The following is a 22,206-nucleotide window of genomic DNA, read 5'->3' on the forward strand; positions in this document are numbered from 1 at the left end:
AGCTTACTGTCTTCAGTTGCCACTCGTATCTTGTAAAACCAAAAATGCATGTTTTTACAGGCTACTGCTGAGAATATAGAGATAGAAAATATACGATCTTTAACACTCAAATAGAAATTTTCAAAGTTACAAATTTGTTCGATTTTAAATGTTATTTCAGTAAAACTTGTTTCCCCAGTGTAGTGGGTTGAATAGTGTCCCCTCAAAATTCGTGACTATCTGAAACCTTAGACTGGGACCTTGTTTGGAAATAAGGTCTTTGCAGATGCAGTTAGTTAAGGATCTTGAGATGAAATCATGCTGGATATACATGTTGGATTTTCCCCACGGGCAGTAAATCCAATGACTGGTGTCCTCATAAGAAGAGCAGAGGACATACAGTGACACAAAGGAGAAGACCATGTGAAGACAGAGGCAGATATTGGAGTGATAAGTACAAGCCCAAGAACACCAGGAGCCATCAGAACCTGGAAAAGCCAATGAAGGAGTCTCCCTAGAGCCTTCGGAGGGAGCATGGCCCTGCCAACACCTTGATTTCGGTCTTCTGGCCTCCAGAATTATGAGAGAATACGTTTCTCTTGTAAGCCACCAAGTTTGTAGCACTTTGTTATGGCAGCCCTGGGAGACTAATACAGTCAGTTATTAAATGAGGAAGATATGTGTGGAATCTAGAAAAATGGTACAGATGAACCTGTTTGCAAGGCAGAAATAGAGACACAGATATAGAGAACAAGCGTTTGGACCCCAAGCGGGGAAAGCCGGGGGTGAGGGAGGGTGGGATGAACTGGGAGATTGGGATTGACATGTATACACTAATATGTATAAAATAGATAACTAATAAGAACCTGCAGTATAAAAATAAATAAATACAATAAAATTCAAATCAAAAAAAATATGAGGAAGATAAAATAGATAATGTCTACTAAATGTCTCTTCCAGCAACAAAGTTCCAGGAAGCTGTGATTCTGTGCATCCACTATTGTGCATTATAGTGATATCTACTTCAATTAGGCAAAGAGAATTAACTGTCACTGAAAGTCTAGTATCCATCACATTTATGTTGTCTTAGTCTCACAGATGCCCAATGAGTTACATGTTATTGTCCTTATTTTACAAATGAGGATCCTGAGGCTCAGAGAGGTAAGTAACTTGCACACATTTGCAGCACTTCTGGCAGTACTACCTCTGCTCCTGCAGGCTTATGTCTGGAAGCAATTCTCTTAGCCATCTAATGCTCATTCTATTAAGACCATGGCCTTAGTTGAGTTAGATGCTATTTATTGTCTTCAACAAGATTATACTATGATTTAGCATTGAAATGAAAAGTATCATTTTGCAGAAAAACATGGAAACAAGAAGTGAAATGTAAATTTGATACTAGTGATGACAATGTTTATTGTTAGAAACCTGGCCACATGTCTATATGTTCTTGCAAAGCTACAACCAAGGAAGAAGCTCACAAGGAGACGAAGCTGTGCTATATTTTGTTACTAAAATACATGCTAAAGGATCATTTACTACATGCCAAGTGATGCCACCAAAGACAGGAAAAATTGACAAAGTACTCACAACAAATGAAAGAAATTTCAAAACAATAAGAGGCCAGTGTAACCAAATTCATGCATGATGCAGAACTGTTATTAAAGTATAGAATATTAATTTGTCAAAAACTTCCAATGTTTTGGAAGCTGCTTAAATCCCAGTGACAAGGGATTCAATTGAGGAAAAAAGGAAACTGAATTTAGTCATATAAGAAATGCTGAGAAAATTCCAGTGTCTTCTGACATGCCTGTCAATGCCAAGTGTGCCAAATTGATCATCCTCAAGAGCATAGATGACAAAGTGTAGCATTTCAACATGAGGCCATGCATAACATCAGATGGTTAAAACTTGCCACCATATTCAATTTTAAACGACAAAGTCAAACTAAAGGTGGTAGACAGAATTTGGGCCCCCATTACCTTCACCCTCTGTTGTCATACTCGTGAATACATTATGTTACATGGCCGAAGAGACTTTGCAGATGTAATTAAGGTTGTTAATCAGTTGATGTTAAAATAGGGAGATTATTCTGGGATTAACTAGGTGGACCCAATGTAATCACAAGTCCTTGAATACAGAGCTTTCTCCCAGTTGAGGACCAAATAGGAAGTTAGAGAGATACAACAGAAGGGGGAAGTCAGAGAGATTTGAAGCATGGACAGGATTCAACACATATTGCTGGCTTAAATATTCAGAGGGACATGTGTCAAGGAAACCAGGACTTCCGTGCTACAACTATAATGAATTGAATTCTTCCAACAACCTGAATGAGCTTGATTCTTCCCCAGAACCTCCAGAAGGGAATGCAGTTCTATCAACACCATGATTTTGGTCTTTTTAGGTCCTAAGCAGTAAATCCATCTGACAAATGCCATAATAAACTTCTGGTCTCCAGAACTGTGTGATAATAAAAGGGTGTGGTTTTAAGATGATAATTTTGTAGTAGTTTGTTATGCAGAAATAGGAAATGAATGCAGTATTAGTGTATGAGTTTAAACCCAATCTCACATGAGAATGAGATTGAACTCAGTGATGTTACTGTGTGTGTGCACACACACACACTCCCACAGACGGATGACAGCTGAACTGATGAATGAGCGATGTACGGCCATGTGGAACAGATGACCAGGAACCCTACGTAACCTTCCAAGTTATGTTAGGTCTTGATACAGTTTTCAGACATGTATCTGCACAGTAAAAGAATTGCTGGTGGTGTGACTGGACAACAGCAGCCCCTTAAAATTTCTGTCAACAAACCAACTAAGGAGTACTTGAAGGAATGTGAATCTGGTTGTTGTCTAAAAACCCGCCAATGACACCTCTTACTAAGTTCAGTAGAATGACAGCATCAAGACTTGCAGGAGGGGGTGGCAGCTTGGAAGAGAGTCCTGGAGATGATAGCAGAGCACTCCTCTAAAAAAGGCTGCATCCTGATGACTCAAAGGCTCATATCTGTGAACGTCAAAGTCTATATTGAAAAGTGATTCAGAAGAGTGACACTGAATTTGAAGAAATTTTAGAATGTCTTAGTCAATTTATTTTGCCCATAATTTTTCCTTTTATATATAATCAACTTGTATAGTTAAAATTTTCCTTCAAGAATGGTATATGATAAAATTTATATCTAATCCAAAAGATCTCTAAAATAAGATTAAAATATTTTAAGTGAAAAGAACACATTGACTCATTGCAGCATTTTTTCTCTTCTTTCAGTGGTTCAAAAATAACAGTGCATCTTACAATCCATGGTACTGTAGATTCAGTGAAATAATATGACCCTTCCACACATTGTTTTTCTTGTGTTTTCTATCCCTTAGCTCATCTACATCTATCCCTGAGGGTACATATATCTCAAATTTGAGAAGCATCTCGGAGACCTTTAGGGTTTCTTTCATCTTTAAGATTAGACAGCCCCATGATTCTTCTCAACGTTAGGTTTCTTCGTTGCATTTTGGGGGTCAGAATACTGAAATTCATGTTTCAATGCCTTATTGATTTTTTTCTTTTCCTTTTCAATTCTGTGTGGAATCTAGTTTTGCAAACAAATTACTCTTTCCAGCATTCCTCACTTCTCTGTAACTCTTTCCTTTAGGCTTCCAGCCTCCATGGCCCAAATCTGGCCTTTTTAGGTGTGTGTGGAGGCGGGGACTGACTTCCATGAGATGTGACTGTAATGAGACAAAACTACAGGATTAGCTCTAGCGTTGGGTCAAGAGTCTGTAAACAAGCCTTCTAGAGATGTTCTTTGTCTTGGGCCAGCAGCAATGATATTTTCAGGAATAGACTTGGGATAGACTGTGTTAGCCTGGAGAGACTAAGTATGATGAGTGAGATTTTGTTTATCATATTTACTGTGATTGTACCTGGCAGTCATATTGTACATTTTATAACTCCGAGATGTACCTGGCCCAGGCGAGGTAATCTCCAGCTCTTATCCAGGTTATGAATTTGATTTTGGGCTCATGCTTCCAGAAAGTGTGATGTGACTCACCCTTGCTTGGACATTACCGCTCAAAAGCATACCCCCTTCATGAGGCTCTGCGGAATTAGAAATTCTGTTCCTGCCTTGGAGAATTGTTGCTAAATATCTTTACCATGAATCCTAACCTTGCCAGCTTCACTGTGTATCCCTTAGATTGTAACTTCCAACCTTTTTTGATTGCAACCTACAACAAAAATACATTTTATATCCAAACCTAGTTAATGTGTATAAACATGTACACAAATACACACACACACACACATATATCTAAAACAAGTTTCACGAAACTATACTTACCTTTACTATGTATGTATCTTCTGATTTATTCTATTCTTAAACAGAAAACCCACTTGCTGTCTTGACCCACAAAATTGATTTCATGACTCACTATTTTGTTGTGATCCACAACAAAACTTTAGACTTTTAAGCCACATCTGATTTACACTTTCAGTGTGTGTGGCCTCAATCAATGCCTATATTGGTTATTTTAAAATATAGTAGTTGTGTGAAACTGATTTTTCCCAAACATTTCAGAACTCCTTCACTCAAATACATATTGTTCTTCAAATAAGACACCTTGGGGAGAATTTGTTTGTGTAAGTTCTTTATACAGCTGTTTAGTACAAGTGAATGAAATGTGTTACAAAATCTGATTTTGGAATCCTGGGGGTGCAAGGAGTAATGATGTCCCCACACTCTTTTTTGCTAGAGAGCAGACACATTCAGTCCTACCAGGACTTTTCAGCCACATTCTTCAAGCCTTGTGCTAGAGTCATTCTTATATATACCTTAGTGAGTCAGTTCCTGCCCTCCAAGAAGCATATGCCAAGATTAAATGAGCAAAAGATTTTTCAGGGGAAACAGCTGTGAAGGATAAAGGGTGGGACAAGGAGTAGGCAGGGAGAGCCTTTCACTACCCTGCTCTGAGAAGGGAGAGAGGAAAGAAGGAGTGAACAGCAGGAGTGATAGATTGCAGCATAGTTTGGAGAAAATCTCTGCCAGGCCAATGGGGAGTTCTAAGCAGAAGTTGCCCATGGGAGGAATCTCATCCCCAGGAATGGCTCAGTTCCTACCTTTGCCATGCTCAGTCATTGGCAGACAACAGCCCCAGAGGAAGCCTGGATCCAAAGGTCGGGAGATGGAGACATTCAATCTGCTGTGCTCTCTGTTGCAGGTTCTTTTAAAGGGGAATATGAATGGGGCATCTCCCTCAGCGACTGCACTAGTGGGACACTCATATTACTTGCTTTAATTAACTATCCAAAAATTTTTTTCAAATTCTCACTTGGCAGCTTAATTACCATCTTTGTCCTAATTATTCTTATTTTTAAAAATTTTAATTGAGATATAATTTACGTACAACAAAATCATCCTTTAAAAATGTACAATTAAGTGGGTTTTAGTATATTTAGTATATTCACAAGATTGTGCAACCATACACTGTATGTTTCTGGAACATTTTTATCACCCCAAAAAGAAACTCTGTACCCATTAGTAGTCACTCCCTACTCCCTCCTCCTTCCAGGTTTTGGCAATTACTAATCTACTTTCCATTTCTATCGGTTTGCCTATTTGGGACATTTCATATAAATAGAATCTTACAGTGTGTGGCCTTTTGCATTTAGCTTATTTCACCTAGCATATTTTCATGATTTATCCATGTTGTAGCATGGACTTTATTCCTTCATTCCTTTTTATGGCTGAATAATAGTCCTTTGTATGAATAGACCACACTTTGTTTATCCATTCATCATCAGTTGATGATGCTGTTTCCACTTTTGGGCTAGTAAGAATAATGCTACTATGAACAATCATGTACAAGTTTTTGAGTGGACATACATTTTCAATTTTTTTGGGTATAGACCTAGGAGTGGAATTGCTGGGTCATATGTTAACTGTATGTTTAACTTTTAGAGCAACTGCCAGACTGTTTACTACAATGGCTACACAATTTTATATGCCCATCAGCAAAGTATGAGGGTTCCAATTTCTCCAGATCCTCATCAACTTTATTTATTTATTTATTTACAAAATTATAGCCATTCTAGTGAGTATGAAGTGGTATCTCATTGTGGTTTTGATTTCCCTAATAGCTAACAATTTTGAACATGTTTTCATGTCCGTATTGGCCATTTGTATATCTTGTTTGAGAAATATGAATTTAAATCCTTTGCCATTCTTTAGTTATGTTAATAGTCTTTTTATTGTTGAGTTGTAAAAGTCCTTTGTATTTTCTGGATATAAGTCCCTTATAACATTTATGATTTACATATATTTTTCTCACTCTATAAGTTGTCTTCTCGCTTTCTTGATAGTGTCCTTTCAAATACAAGATTTTAATTTTGATGAAGTCAAATGTATATATTTTTTCTCTTGTCACTTGTGCTTTTGATGTCATATCTAAGAAACCAGTGCTTAATCCAAAGTCATAAAGATTTTTGCCTTTCTTCTAAGAGTGGGATGGTTTTAGCTCTTACATGTAGGTCTTTGATCCATGTTCAGCTTACTTTTTGTATATCATGTGAGAGAGGTGTTCAGTTTCATTCTTCTGCATGTGTATATCCAGTTGCCTCAGCAGCATTTATTGAAAGACTATTCTTTCCCCATTGAATTGTCTTGGCACCCTTGTGGGAAATCAACTGACCATAGATGTATGAGTCTATTTCTGTACTCTCAATTCTATTTCATTGATCCATATGTCTATCCTTATGCCAGTATCATACTGTCTTTATTATTGTAGCTTTGAAATAAGCTACAACTTACGTTTATTCCAGCTTTGTTCTTTTTTAATATTGCTTTAATTATTTTGGAGTAGATTTCCTTCTATTTCTAGTTTGTTGAGATTTTTTTTGTCATGAAAGAGTGTTGGATTTTGTCAAATGCTTTTTCTGTGTCTATTGAGATGACTACGTGATTTTTTTGTGCTTTGTTCTATTAATATGGTGTATTGCATTGATTGATTTTTTGAATGTTAAACCAATCTTGCATTCTTGGGATAAACACCACTTGGTCATGGTGTATAATCGTTTTTATATGTTGCTGGATTAGGTTCATTAGTATTTTGTTGAGAATTTCTATGTATATTTTCATAAGGGAGATTGGTCTGTAATTTTGTTTTCTTGTGATATCTGGTTTTGGTATCAGGGTAATACTGTCCTCATAGAATGAGTTGGGAAGTGTTCTCGACTGTGCTGTCGAAATGAAGGATTGGTGTTTACAGAAAAATTCTTCTTGAAGCACTGGTGGAATTCAATAGTGAGGCCATCTAGTCCTGAGCTTTTCTTTGTAGAAATTATATATTTTAAATTTTTATTAATTCAACCTCTTTACTTGTTATAGTTTTATTAGATCTTCTAATTCTTCTTGAGTCCATTTCAGTAGTTTGTGTCTTTCTAGAAATTTGTCCATTTCATCTAGGTTATTGAATTTGTTATACAATTATTCATAGTATTCCCGTACCATCTTATTTCTGTAGAGTTGGTAGTAACACTCTTTCATTCCTGATCTTAGTAACTTCAGTCTTCTCTCTTTTTTTTTCTTGGTAACCTTAGCCAAAGGTTTATCAATTTTATTCATCTTTTCAAATAACCAACTTTTGTTTTTGTTGATTTTCTCTATTGTTTTTCGCTTCTCAGTCTGTTTATTCCTCCTCTAATCTTTATTATGTCCTTCCATCTGCTTGCTGTATGTAGGTTTAGTGTGCTCTTCTTTTTCTAGTGTCTCAGGTAGAAGGTGAAGTTACTGATTTGAAATCCTTTTTCTTTTTTTAATGTAGGCATTTATAGCTGTAAGTTGTCTCCTATGCACTGCTTTAGCAGCATCCAGTGTGTTTTGGTATGCTGTGTTTTGTTTTCATTCATCTCAAAATATTTTCTTATTTCCCTGTGATTTCTTCTTTGACTCATTGATTCCTTTTTTTTTCATATAAGGATATTTTATCATTGATTTTTTTTTTTAAACATCTTTATTGAAGTATAATTGCCTTACAATGGTGTGTTAGCTTCTGCTTTATAACGAAGTGAATCAGTTATACATATACAATATGTTACCATTTCTCTTCCCTCTTGCATCTCCCTCCTTCCCACCCTCCCCATCCCACCCCTCTAGGTGGTCACAAAGCACCGAGCTGATCTCCCTGTGCTATGCGGCTGCTTCCCACTAGTTATCTATTTTACATTTGGTAGTGTATATATGTCCATGACACTCTCTTACCCTGTCACATCTCACCCCACCCCCTCCCCATATCCTCAAGTCCATTCTCTAGTAGGTCTGTGTCTTTATTCCCGTCTTGCCACTAGGTTCTTCATGGCCTTTTTTTTTTTTTTCCCTTAGATTCCGTATATATGTGTTAGCATACTGTATTTGTTTTTCTCTTCCTGACTTACTTCACTCTGTATGACAGACTCTAACTCCATCCACCTCATTACAAATACCTCCATTTCATTTCTTTTTATGGCTGAGTAATATTCCATTGTATATATGTGCCACATCTTCTTTATCCATTCATCTGTCGATGGACATTTAGGTTGCTTCCATGTCCTGGCTATTGTAAATAGAGCTGCAATGAACATTTTGGTACATGACTCTTTTTGACCTATGGTTTTCTCAGGGTATATGCCCAGTAGTGGGATTGCTGGGTCGTATGGTAGTTCTATTTGTAGTTTTTTCAGGAACCTCCATACTGTTCTCCATAGTGGCTGTATCAATTTACATTCCCACCAACAGTGCAAGAGTGTTCCCTTTCCTCCACACCCTCTCCAGCATTTATTGTTTCTAGATTTTTTGATGATGGCCATTCTGACCGGTGTGAGATGATATCTCATTGTAGTTTTGATTTGCATTTCTCTAATGATTAATGATGTTGAGCATTCTTTCATGTGTCTGTAGGCCATCTGTATATCTTCTTTGGAGAAATGTCTATTTAGGTCTTCTGCCCATTTTTGGATTGGGTTGTTGGTTTTTTTGTTATGGAGCTGCATGAGCTGCTTGTAAATCTTGGAGATTAATCCTTTGTCAGTTGCTTCATTTGCAAATATTTTCTCCCATTCTGTGGGTTGTCTTTTGGTCTTGTTTATGGTTTCCTTTGCTGTGCAAAAGCTTTTAAGTTTCATTAGGTCCCATTTGTTTATTTGTGTTCTTATTTCCATTTCTCTGGGAGCTGGGTCAAAAAGAATCTTGCTGTGCTGTATGTCATAGAGTGTTCTGCCTATGTTTTCCTCTAAGAGTTTGATAGTGTCTGCCCTTACACTTAGGTCTTTAATCCATTTTGAGTTTATTTTTGTGCATGGTGTCAGGGAGTGTTCTAATTTCATACTTTTACATGTACCTGTCCAATTTTCCCAGCACCACTTATTGAAGAGGCTGTCTTTTCTCCACTGTATATGCTTTCCTCCTTTATCAAAGATAAGGTGACCATATGTGTGTGGGTTTATCTCTGGGCTTTCTATCCTGTTCCATTGATCTATATTTCTGTTTTTGTGCCAGTACCAAACTGTCTTGATTACTGAAGCTTTGTAATATAGTCTGAAGTCAGGGAGCCTGATTCCCCCAGCTCCATTTTTCGTTCTCAAGATTGCTTTGGCTATTCGGGGTCTTTTGTGTTTCCATACAAATTGTGAAATTTTTTCTTCTAGTTCTGTGAAAAATGCCAGTGGTAGTTTGATAGGGATTGCATTGAATCTGTAGATTGCTTTGGGTACTAGAGTTATTTTCACAATGTTGATTCTTCCAATCCAGGAACATGGTATATCTCTCCATCTATTTGTATCATCTTTAATTTATTTCATCAGTGTCTTATAATTTTCTGCATACAGGTCTTTTGTCTCCTTTGGTAGGTTTATTCCTAGATATTTTATTCTTTTTGTTGCAATGGTAAATGGGAGTGTTTTCTTAATTTCACTTTCAGATTTTTCATCATTAGTGTATAGAAATGCAAGAGATTTCTGTGCATTAATTTTGTATCCTGCTACTTTACCAAATTCATTGATTAGCTCTAGGAGTTTTCTGGTAGCATCTTTAGGATTCTCTATGTATAGTATCATGTCATCTGCAAATAGTGACAGCTTTACTTCTTCTTTTCCGATTTGGATTCCTTTTATTTCTTTGTCTTCTCTGATTGCTGTGGCTAACACTTCCAAAACTATGTTGAATAATAGTGGTGAGAGTGGGCAACCTTGTCTTGTTCCTGATCTTAGTGGAAATGGTTTCAGTTTTTCACCATTGAGGACAATGTTGGCTGTGGGTTTGTCATATATGGCCTTTATTATGCTGAGGAAAGTTCCCTCTATGCCTACTTTCTGCAGGGCTTTTATCATAAATGGGTGTTGAATTTTGTCGAAAGCTTTCTCTGCATCTATTGAGATGATCATATGGTTTTTCTCCTTCAATTTGTTAATATGGTGTATCACATTGATTGATTTGCGTATATTGAAGAATCCTTGCATTCCTGGGATAAACCCCACTTGATCATGGTGTATGATCCTTTTAATGTGCTGTTGGATTCTGTTTGCTAGTATTTTGTTGAGGATTTTTGCATCTATGTTCATCAGTGATATTGGCCTGTAGTTTTCTTTCTTTGTGACATCTTTGTCTGGTTTTGGGATCAGGGTGATGGTGGCCTCGTAGAATGAGCTGGGGAGTGTTCCTCCCTCTGCAATATTTTGGAAGAGTTTGAGAAGGATAGGTGTTAGCTCGTCTCTAAATGTTTGATAGAATTCACCTGTGAAGCCATCTGGTCCTGGGCTTTTGTTTGTTGGAAGGTTTTTAATCACAGTTTCAATTTCAGTGCTTGTGATTGGTCTGTTCATATTTTCTATTTCTTCCTGGTTCAGTCTCGGCAGTTTGTGCATTTCTAAGAATCTGTCCATTTCTTCCAGGTTGTCCATTTTATTGGCATAGAGTTGCTTGTAGTAATCTCTCATGATCTTTTGTATTTCTGCAGGGTCGGTTGTTACTTCTCCTTTTTCATTTCTAATTCTATTGATCTGAGTCTTCTCCCTTTTTCTCTTGATGAGTCTGGCTAATGGTTTATCAATTTTGTTTATCTTCTCAAAGAACCAGCTTTTAGTTTCATTGATTTTTGCTATTGTTTCCTTCATTTCTTTTTCATTTATTTCTGACCTGATCTTTATAATTTCTTTCCTTCTGCTGGCTTTGGGGTTTTTTTTGTTCTTCTTTCTCTAATTGCTTCAGGTGCAAGGTTAGGTTGTTTACTCGAGATGTTTCCTGTTTCTTGAGGTAGGCTTGTATTGCTATAAACTTCCCTCTTAGCACTGCTTTTGCTGCGTCCCATAGGTTTTGGGTCGTCGTATCTCCATTGTCATTTGTTTCTAGGTATTTTTTGATTTCCCCTTTGATTTCTTCAGTAATCACTTCGTTATTAAGTAATGTATTGTGTAGCCTCCATGTGTTTGTGTTTTTTACAGATCTTTTCCTGTAATTGATATCTAGTCTCATAGCGTTGTGGTCGGAAAAGATACTTGATACGATTTCAATTTTCTTAAATTTACCAAGGCTTGATTTGTGACCCAAGATATGATCTATCCTGGAGAATGTTCCATGAGCACTTGAGAAAAATGTGTATTCTGTTGTTTTTGGGTGGAATGTCCTATAAATATCAATTAAGTCCATCTTGTTTAATGTATCATTTAAAGCTTGTGTTTCCTTATTTATTTTCATTTTGGATGATCTGTCCATTGGTGAAAGTGGGGTGTTAAAGTCCCCTACTATGATTGTGTTGCTGTCGATTTCCCCTTTTATGGCTGTTAGTGTTTGCCTTATGTATTGAGGTGCTCCTATGTTGGGTGCATAAATATTTACAATTGTTATAGCTTCCTCTTGGATCGATCCCTTGATCATTATATAGTGTCCTTCTTTGTCTCTTGTAATAGTGTTTATTTTAAAGTCTATTTTGTCTGATATGAGAATTGCTACTCCAGCTTTCTTTTGATTTCCATTTGCATGGAATATCTTTTTCCATCCCCTCACTTTCAGTCTGTATGTGTCTCTAGGTCTGAAGTGGGTCTCTTGTAGACAGCATATATATGGGTCTTCTTTTTGTATCCATTCAGCGAGCCTGTGTCTTTTGGTGGGAGCATTTAATCCATTTGCATTCAAGGTAATTATCGATATGTATGTTCCTATTCCCATTTTCTTAAATGTTTTGGGTTTGTTATTGTAGGTGTTTTCCTTCTCTTGTGTTTCTTGCCTAGAGAAGTTCCTTTAGCGTTTGTTGTAAAGCTGGTTTGGTGGTGCTGAACTCTCTCAGCTTTTGCTTGTCTGTAAAGGTTTTAATTTCTCCATCGAATCTGAATGAGATCCTTGCTGGGTAGAGTAATCTTGGTTGTAGGTTTTTCTCCTTCATCACTTTAAGTATATCCTGCCACTCCCTTCTGGCTTGCAGAGTTTCTGCTGAAAGATCAGATGTTAACCTTATGGGGATTCCCTTGTGTGTTATTTGTTGTTTTTCCCTTGCTGCCTTTAATATGTTTTCCTTATATTTAATTTTTGACAGTTTGATTAATATGTGTCTTGGCGTGTTTCTCCTTGGGTTTATCCTATATGGGACTCTCTGTGCTTCCAGGACTTGATTAACTATTTCCTTTCCCATATTAGGGAAGTTTTCAACTATAATCTCTTCAAATATTTTCTCAGTCCCTTTCTTTTTCTCTTCTTCTTCTGGGACCCCTATAATTCGAATGTTGGTGCGTTTAATGTTGTCCCAGAGGTCTCTGAGACTGTCCTCAGTTCTTTTCATTCTTTTTTCTTTATCCTGCTCTGTAGTAGTTATTTCCACCATTTTATCTTCTAGGTCACTTATCCTTTCTTCTGCCTCAGTTATTCTGCTATTGATCCCATCTAGAGTATTTTTAATTTCATTTATTGTGTTTTTCATCATTGCTTGGTTCCTCTTTAGTTCTTCTACGTCCTTGTTAAATGTTTCTTGCATTTTGTCTATTCTGTTTCCAAGATTTTGGATCATCCTTACTATCATTATTCTGAATTCTTTTTCAGGTAGACTACCTATTTCCTCTTCATTTGTTAAGTCTGGTGTGTTTTGACCCTGCTCCTTCATCTGCTGTGTGTTTTTCTGTCGTCTCATTTTGCTTATCTTACTGTGTTTGGGGTCTCCTTTTCACAGACTGCAGGTTTGTAGTTCCCGTTGTTTTTGGTATCTGTCCCCAGTGGCTAAGGTTGGTTCAGTGGGTTGTGTAGGCTTCCTGGTGTAGGGAACTAGTGCCTGAGCTCTGGTGGATGAGGCTGGATCTTGTCTTTCTGGTGGGCACGTCCACGTCTGGTGGTGTATTTTGGGGTGTCTGTGGCCTTATTATGATTTTAGGCAGCCTCTCTGCTAATGGATGGGGCTGTGTTCCTGTCTTGCTAGTTGTTTGGCACAGGGTGTTCAGCACTGTAGCTTGCTGGTCATTGAGTGATGCTGGGTCTTGATGTTGAGATGGAGATCTCTGAGAGATTTTTGCCGTTTGGTATTACGTGGAGCTGGGAGGTCTCTTGTGGACCAGTGTCCTGAAGTTGGCTCTCCCACCTCAGAGGCACGGCCCTGATGCCTGGCTGGAGCACCAAGAGCCTTTCGTCCACACGGCTCAGAGTAAAAGGGAGAAAAAATAGAAAGAAAGAAAGAAAGAGGCTATAATATAGTGAAGTAAAATAAAGCTATTGTAAAGCAGAGCTATACAGACAAAATCTCACCCAGAAGCATATACATATACACTCACAAAAAAAAGGAAAAGGGGAAAAATTAATATATCCTGCTTCCAAAGTCCACCTCCTGAATTTGGGATGATTCGTTGTCTATTCAGGTATTCAACAGATGCAGGCACATCAAGTTGTTTGTGGAGTTTTAATCCGCTGCTTCTGAGGCTGCTGGGAGAGATTTCCCCTTCTCTTCCCTGTTCGCACAGCTCCTGGGGTTCAGCTTTGGATTTGGACCCGCCTCTGCGTGTAGGTCGCCTGAGGGCGTCTATTCCCCGCCCAGACAGAACGGGGTTAAAGGAGCAGCTGCTTCGGGGGCGCTGGCTCACTCAGGCCGCGGGGAGGGAGCGGTACGGAGGAGGCGGGGCGAGCCTGCGGCGGCAGAGGCCGGCGTGACGTTGCACCAGCCTGAGGCGCGCAGTGCGTTCTCCCGGGGAAGTTGTCCCCGGATCACGGGACCCTGGCAGTGGCGGGCTGCACAGGCTACCGGGAGGGGCGGTGTGGAGAGTGACCTGTGCTCACACACAGGCTTTTTGGAGGCGGCAGCAGCAGCCCCAGCGTCTCACGCCCGTCGCTGGGGTCCGCGCTGATCGCCGCGGCTCGCGCCCTTCTCTGGAGTTCGTTTAGGCGGCGCTCTGAATCCCCTCTCCTTGCGCGCCGCGAAACAAAGAGGCAAGAAAAAGTCTCTTGCCTCTTCGGCAGCTGCAGACTTTTTCCCGGTCTCCCTCCCAGCCAGCTGTGGTGCGCTAACTAACCCCTTCAGGCTGTGTTCACGCCGCCAGCCCCAGTCCTCTCCCTGCGATCCGACCGACCGAAGCCCGAGCCTCAGCTCCCAGCCCCGCCCGCCCCGGCGGGGGAGCAGACAAGCCTCTCGGGCTGGAGAGTGCTGGTCGGCACCGCTCCTCCATGCGGGAACCTCTCTGCTTTGCCCTCCGCACCCCTGTGGCTGCGCTCTCCTCCGTGGCTCCGAAGCTTCCCCCCTCTGCCACCCGCAGTCTCTGCCCGCGAAGGGGCTTCCTAGTGCGTGGAAATCTTTCCTCCTTCACAGCTCCCTCCCACTGGTGCAGGTGCCGTCCCTATTCTTTTGCCTCTGTTATTTCTTTTTTCTTTTGCCCTACCCAAGTACGGGGGGAGTTTCTTGCCTTTTTGGAGGTCGGACGTTTTCTGCCAGCGTTCAGTGGGTGTTCTGTAGGAGCAGTTCCACGTGTGGATGTATTTCTACTGTATCTGTGGGAAGGAAGGTGATCTCCGCGTCTTACTCTTCCGCCATCTTCTCTCCTCCCCCATTGATTCTTTAGTAGTATGTTGTTCTATTTCTAAATATTTATGAACTTCCCAAATTTCTTTTGTTTTTCATTACTAATTTCACTTCATTGTGATTGGAAAATACTTTTTATGATATCAATCTTTTATGATATCAATCTTTTAAAATTTATTGCGGCTTGTTTTAAGGTCTATCCTAAGAATGCTTCATCTGTGCTTGAGAAGAATGTCTATTCTGCTACTGTTGGTTAGAGTGCTCAATAGATATCTGTTAGGTCTAGTCGGTTCATAGTGTTGTTCAAGTCTTTTACTTCCTTGTTATTCTTCTGCCTAGTTGTTCTATCTGTTATTGAAAGTACAGTGTTGAAGATTCCAACCACTATTGTTGAATTATCTATTCTCCCTTCAGTTCTAAGTTTTTGCTTCACACATTTTGGGGCTCTGTGGTTAAGTGCCATATGTTTATAACTGTTTTTTTTTTTTGATGGTTCATTCCTTTTACCATTTAAAATACCCTTCTTTATCAACTATTTTTTTCTTAAAGTCTATTTTGTCTAATATTAATATAGCCACTGAAACTCTCTTTTGGTTGCTGTTTGCACGGTATGTATCTTTTAATCTTTTTGCTTATTTATTTATTTATTTATTTATATACAGCAAGTTCTTATTAGTCATCAATTTTATACACATCAGTGTATACATGTCAATCCCAATCGCCCAATTCATCACACCACCACCACCACCCCCCGCAGCTTTCCCCCCTTGGTGTCCATACGTTTGTTCTCCACATCTGTGTCTCAATCTCTGTCCTGCAAACCAGTTCATCTGTACCATTTTTCTAGGTTCCACGTATATGCGTTAATATACGATATTTGTTTTTCTCTTTCTGACTTACTTCACTCTGTATGACAGTCTCTAGATCCATCCACATCTCGACAAATGACCCAATTTCGTTCCTTTTTATGGCTGAGTAATATTCCATTGTATATATGTGCCACAACTTCTTTATCCATTCATCTGTAGATGGACACTTAGGTTGCTTGCATGACCTGGCTATTGTAAATAGTGCTGCAATGAACATTTGGGTGCATGTGTCTTTTTGAATTATGGTTTTCTCTGGGTAGATGCCCAGTAGTGGGATTGCTGGGTCATATGGTAGTTCTATTTTTAGTTTTTTAAGGAACCTCCATACTGTTCTCCATAGTGGCTGTATCAATTTACATTCCCACCAACAGTGCAAGAGGGTTCCCTTTTCTCCACACCCTCTCCAGCATTTGTTGTTTGTAGATTTTCTGAGGATGCCCATTCTAACTGGTGTGATGTGATACCTCATTGTAGTTTTGATTTGCATTTCTCTAATAATTAGTGATGTTGAGCAGCTTTTCATGTGCTTCTTGGCCATCTGTATGTCTTCTTTGGAGAAATGTCTATTTACGTCTTCTGCCCATTTTTGGATTGGGTTGTTTGTTTCTTTAATATTGAGCTGCATGAGCTGTTTATATATTTTGGAGATTAATCCTTTGTCCGTTGTTTTGTTTGCAAATATTTTCTCCCATTCTGAGGGTTGTCTTCTCGTCTTGTTTGTGGTTTCCTTTGCTGTGCAAAAGCTTTTAAGTTTCATTAGGTCCCATTTGTTTATTTTTGTTTTTATTTCCATTACTCTAGGAGGTGGATCAAAAAAGATTTTGCTGTGATTTATGTCAAAGAGTGTTCTTCCTGTGTTTTCCTCTAAAAGTTTTATAGTGTCCGGTCTTATATTTAGGTCTCTAATCCATTTTGAGTTTGTTTCTGTGTACGGTGTTAGGGAGTGTTCTAATTTCATTCTTCTACATGTAGCTGTCCAATTTTCCTAGCACCACTTATTGAAGAGACTGTCTTTTCTCCATTGTATATCCTTGCCTCCTTTGTCATAGATTAGTTGACCGTAGGTGCGTGGATTTATCTCTGGGCTTTCTATCCTGTTCCATTGATCTATATTTCTGTTTTTGTGCCAGTACCATACTGTCTTGATTACTGTAGCTTTGTAGTATAGTCTGAAGTCAGGGAGTCTGATTCCTCCAGCTCCGTTTTTTTCCCTCAAGACTGCTTTGGCTATTCGGCGTCTTTTGTGTCTCCATACAAATTTTAAGATTTTTTGTTTTAGTTCTGTAAAAAATGCTATTGGTAATTTGATAGGGATTGCATTGAATCTGTAGGTTGCTTTGGGTAGTAGAGTCATTTTCACAATATTGATTCTTCCAAGCCAAGAACATGGTATATCTCTCCATCTGTTGGTATCATCTTTAATTTCTTTCATCAGTGTCTTACAGTTTTCTGCATACAGGTATTTTGTCTCCCTAGGTAGGTTTATTCCTAGGTATTTTATTCTTTTTGTTGCAGTGGTAAATAGGAGTGATTACTTAATTTCTCTTTCAGGTTTTTCATCATTAGTGTATAGGAATGCAAGAGATTTCTGTGCATTAATTTTCTGTTCTGCAACTTTACCAAATTCATTGATTAGCTCTAGTAGTTTTCTGGTGGCATCTTTAAGATTCTCTATGTGTAGTATCATATCATCTGCAAACAGTGACAGTTTTACTTCTTCTTTTCCAATTTGTATTCCTTTTATTTCTTTTTCTTCTCTGATTGCCGTGGCTAGGACTTCCAAAACTATGTTGAATAATAGTGGTGAGATTGGACATCCTTGTCTTCTTCCTGATCTTAGAGGAAATGCTTTCAGTTTTTCACCATTGAGAATGATGTTTGCTGTGGGTTTGTCGTATATGGCCTTTATTATGTTGAGGTAGGTTCCCTCTATGCCCACTTTCTGGAGAGTTTTTATCATAAATGGGTGTTGAATTTTGTCAAAAGCTTTTTTTTCTGCATCTATTGAGATGATCATATGGTTTTTATTCTTCAATTTGTTAATATGGTGTATCACATTGATTGATTTGCATATATTGAAGAATCCTTGCATCCCTGGGATAAATCCCACTTGATCGTGGTGTATGATCCTTTTAATGTGTTGTTGGATTCTGTTTGCTAGTATTTTGTTGAGGATTTTTGCATCTATATTCATCAGTGATATTGGTCTGTAATTTTCTTTTTTTGTAGTATCTTTGTCTGGTTTTGGTATCAGGGTGATGGTAGCCTCATAGAATGAGTTTGGGAGTGTTCCTTCCTCTGCAGTTTTTTGTAAGAGTTTGAGAAGGATGGGTGTTAGCTCTTCTCTAAATGTTTGGTAGAATTCACCTGTGAAGCCATCTGGTCCTGGACTTTTCTTTGTTGGAAGATTTTTAATCACAGTGTCAATTTCATTACTTGTGATTGGTCTGTTCATATTTTCTATTTCTTCCTTGTTCAGTCTTGGAAGGTTATACTTTTCTAAGAATTTGTCCATTTCTTCCAGGTTGTCCATTTTATTGGCATACAGTTGCTTGTAGTAGTCTCTTAGGATGCTTTGTATTTCTGCGGTGTCTGTTGTAACTTCTCCTTTTTCATTTCTAATTTTATTGATTTGTGTCCTCTCCCTCTTTTTCTTGATGAGTCTGGCTAATGGTTTAGCAATTTTGTGTAACTTCTCAAAGAACCAGCTTTTAGTTTTATTGATCTTTGCTGTTGTTTTCTTTGTTTCTATTTCATTTATTTCTGCTCTGATATTTATGATTTCTTTCCATCTGCTAACTTTGGGTTTTGTTTGTTCTTCTTTCTCTAGTTCCTTTAGGTGTAAGGTTAGATTGTTTATTTGAGATTTTTCTTGTTTCTTGAGGTAGGCTTGTATAGCTATACACTTCCCTCTTAGAACTGCTTTTGCTGTATCCCATAGGTTTAGGATCGTTGTGTTTCATTGGCATTTGTCTCTAGGTATTTTTTGATTTCCTCTTTGATTTCTTCAGTGATCTCTTGGTTATTTAGTAACGTATTGTTTAGCCTCCATGTATTTGTGTTTTTTATGTTTTTTTCCCTGTAATTGATTTCTAATCTCATAGCGCTGTGGTCAGAAAAGATGCTTGATATGATTTCAATTTTCTTAAATTCTTGAGGCTTGATTTGTGACCCACGATGTGATCTATCCTGGAGAATGTTCCATGTGCACTTGAGAAGGAAGTGTAATCTGCTGCTTTTGGATGGAATGTCCTATAAATATCAATTAAACCTATCTGGTCTATTGTGTCATTTAAAGCTTCTGTTTCCTTATTTATTTTCATTTTGGATGATCTGTCCATTGGTGTAAGTGAGGTGTTAAAGTCCCCCACTATTATTGTGTTACTGTCGAATTCCTCTTTTATAGCTGTTAGCAGTTGCCTTGTATATTGAGGTGCTCTTATGTTGGGTGCATATATATTTATAATTGTTATATCTTCTTCTTGGATTGATCCCTTGATCATTATGTAGTTTCCTTCCTTGTCTCTTGTCACATTCTTTATTTTAAAGTCTATTTTATCTGATATGAGTATTGCTACTCCAGCTTTCTTTTGATTTCCATTTGCATGGAATATCTTTTTCCGTCCCCTCACTTTCAGTCTGAATGTGTCGCTAGGTCTGAAGTGGGTCTCTTGTAGACAACATGTATATGGGTCTTGTTTTTGTATCTATTCAGCAAGCCTGTGTCTTTTGGTTGGAGCATTTAATCCATTCATGTTTAACGTAATTATCGATATGTATGTTCCTATGACCATTTTCTTAATTGTTTTGGGTTTGTATTTGTAGGTCCTTTTCTTCTCTTGTGTTTCCCACTTAGAGAAGTTCCTTTAGCATTTGTTGTAGAGCAGGTTTGGTGGTGCTGAATTCTCTTAGCTTTTGCTTGTCTGTAAAGCTTTTGATTTCTCCATTGAATCTGAATGAGATCCTTGCTGGGTAGAGTAATCTTGGTTGTAGGTTCTTCCCTTTCATCACTTGAAGTATATCATGACACTCCGTTCTGGCTTGTAGAGTTTGTGCTGAGAATCAGCTGTTAACGTTATGGGAGTTCCCTTGTATGTTGTTTGTCGTTTTTCCCTTGCTGCTTTCAATAATTTTTCTTTGTCTTTAATTTTTGCCAATTTGATTACTCTGTGTCCCGCCGTGTTTCTCTTTGGGTTTATCCTGTATGGGACTCTCTGCACTTCCTGGAGGTGGGTGGCTATTTCCTTTCCCATGTTAGGGAAGTTTTCGACTATAATCTCTTCAAATGTTTTCTCGGGTCCTTTCTCTCTCGCTTCTCCTTCTGGGACCCCTATAATGTGAATATTGTTGCGTTTAATGTTGTCCCAGAGGTCTCTTAGGCTGTCTTCATTTCTTTTCATTCTTTTTTGTTTCTTCGTTCCACAGCTGTGAATTCCACCGTTCTGTCTTCCAGGTCACTTATCCGTTCTTCTGCCTCAGTTATTCTGTTGTTGATTCCTTCTAGTGTAGTTTTCATTGCAGTTATTGTATTTTTCATCTCTGTTTGTTCTTTAATTCGTCTAGGTCTTTGTTAAACATTTCTTGCATCTTCTCGTTCTTTGCCTCCATTCTTTTTCTGAGGTCCTGGATCATCTTTTTTTTTTTTTTTTTTTTTTTTTTTTTTTTGTTAGAACAACTCAGCAAAATAAAATTCCGGTTTATTGTTGGACAACATTGTTTCACACATACATCAAACAGGCCAAAAAAAATAAACAGCAACTTCATAGACAAAAAAAGGAAAAAAAAGAAACCTTTTATCTTTGGCCTTTTTAACCATCTCATACAAACCAACTACTTATAGTACAGCTAAGTACATACACAAAAAAAGTTACTGGAATGCTCGGAATAAGATTGTTTTTTTGTTGTTGTTTTTGCTTTTTTTACAAGGTTTTTTTTCTCCTTTGAGATTATAATGAACATGGTCACACCACAAGTAAAGTCAGAAGTAGGACAGAGAACGCTCCGAAGGCTGGTTTGGTCATCCGAGATCATTAAAAATGGCTGACCCCCTAACAATATGTGCAAAAATATAAAATGTAAATAAAAAATACAAACAAATTTTCCTTTTTAAAGTACTTTAAGAAAAAAAGCAGGGCCTTGGAAGTTTTGGTTCTTTTTTCCTCCCCTGTTGCAAATTCGCGTTGTGGTTTTGGTTGGGTGGTGGAGAGCGCATGTCATCTGCGGTGGCGCTGCCCGCAGTGGGCGGGCGGGCAGGCGGGACTCTCTACTCGAAGGTGACCACGTTTAGATTCTGAGACGGGAAGTGGAGGGTGAATAGGTCACGGTGGCCTTTTAAGTTTAACTTTTCCTTTTTTGCTGTCTAGTCATCCTCATCGGTCTTCTGCTTCTTGGTGTCAACATCGTCATCCTCGTCATCTTCAGCTGCCCGTTTGCCTGTAGCAGCCTCAGCCTCCTCATCTTCATCTCCATCCTCTTCCTCACCATCACCTTCCTCCTCCTCCTCCTCTTCCTCCCCACCTTCCTCCTCTTCTTCATCTACCTCATTGTCGGCCTCCTGCTCCCCATTTTCCTCGTTAGCATTTCCGTTAGCAGGTGCCTCTCTCCCATTCTCCGCCTCCTCCACAACTTCCTTCTTCTCTTTTAAGTCCTTGGTGGTGATTTCGGAGCTGGTGTCCACGGCCGCGTCTGACATGATGGGGCACGCCGGTGATCCGATGCACGGATTAAAAAGAAAGCGGGAGTTCGACGACTCTGGCGATAAAGCTGCCGGAGTCCGCGGCGGCGGAGGAGGCGCGCGGCGGAGGTGGCTGCGGCGAGCAGTGAGACGGACACGGGAACAATGCAAAGATGGCTTTTCAGAGCAGCCAGTGGACGGTCCTGGATCATCTTAACTGTCATTATTCTGAATTCTTTTTCTGGAAGGTTGCCTATCTGCAGTTCATTTAGTTGTTTTTCTGGGGTTTTATCTTGTTCCTTCATCTGGTACATAGCCCTCTGCCTTTTCATCTTATCTCTCTTTCTGGGAATGTGGGTTTTGTTCCACAGGCTGAAGGATTGTAGTTCTTCTTGCTTCTGCTGTCTGCCCTCTATCTTTTTGCTTTTAACCTGTTTGTGTCTTTGAACCTAAAGTGTGTCTCTTGTAGACAGAATATAGTTGGATCATGTTATTTTTATCTGTTCTGCTAATCTCTGCCTTTGGTTTGGAGAGATTAATTCATTTATATTTAAAGTAATTACTTATAAAGTAAGATTTACATCTACCTTTTTTGTTATTTGTTTTCTATATGTCATTTCTTTTTGTCCCTCTGTTTCTCCATTTCTGCCTTCTTTTGTGGTAAATAGATATT

The 22,206-nt window shown here is 38.7% G+C and overlaps 2 protein-coding genes across 3 annotated transcripts in view; one reads left to right on the plus strand and one right to left on the minus strand.

Annotated features, from left to right (window-relative positions):
* The window catches only part of PDE11A (phosphodiesterase 11A), a 464,603-nt gene that overhangs the window by 226,553 nt on the left and 215,844 nt on the right, over nucleotides 1-22,206 (plus strand). The window lies entirely within an intron of this gene.
* On the minus strand, nucleotides 20,541-21,717 carry LOC137765285 (prothymosin alpha). Its single transcript, XM_068544861.1, has one exon. The coding sequence runs from the start codon at nucleotides 21,549-21,551 to the stop codon at nucleotides 21,219-21,221; it is 333 nt and encodes a 110-aa protein (XP_068400962.1). The 5' UTR covers nucleotides 21,552-21,717; the 3' UTR covers nucleotides 20,541-21,218.

This window comes from Eschrichtius robustus, chromosome 5, assembly GCF_028021215.1.
Source record: "Eschrichtius robustus isolate mEscRob2 chromosome 5, mEscRob2.pri, whole genome shotgun sequence".
In the NCBI taxonomy this organism is placed as follows: domain Eukaryota; kingdom Metazoa; phylum Chordata; class Mammalia; order Artiodactyla; family Eschrichtiidae; genus Eschrichtius; species Eschrichtius robustus.

Bases quoted from the DNA above. Each gene is read 5' to 3' on its own strand.
- LOC137765285 (XM_068544861.1), bottom strand. From the start codon at position 21,551: ATGTCAGACGCGGCCGTGGACACCAGCTCCGAAATCACCACCAAGGAC.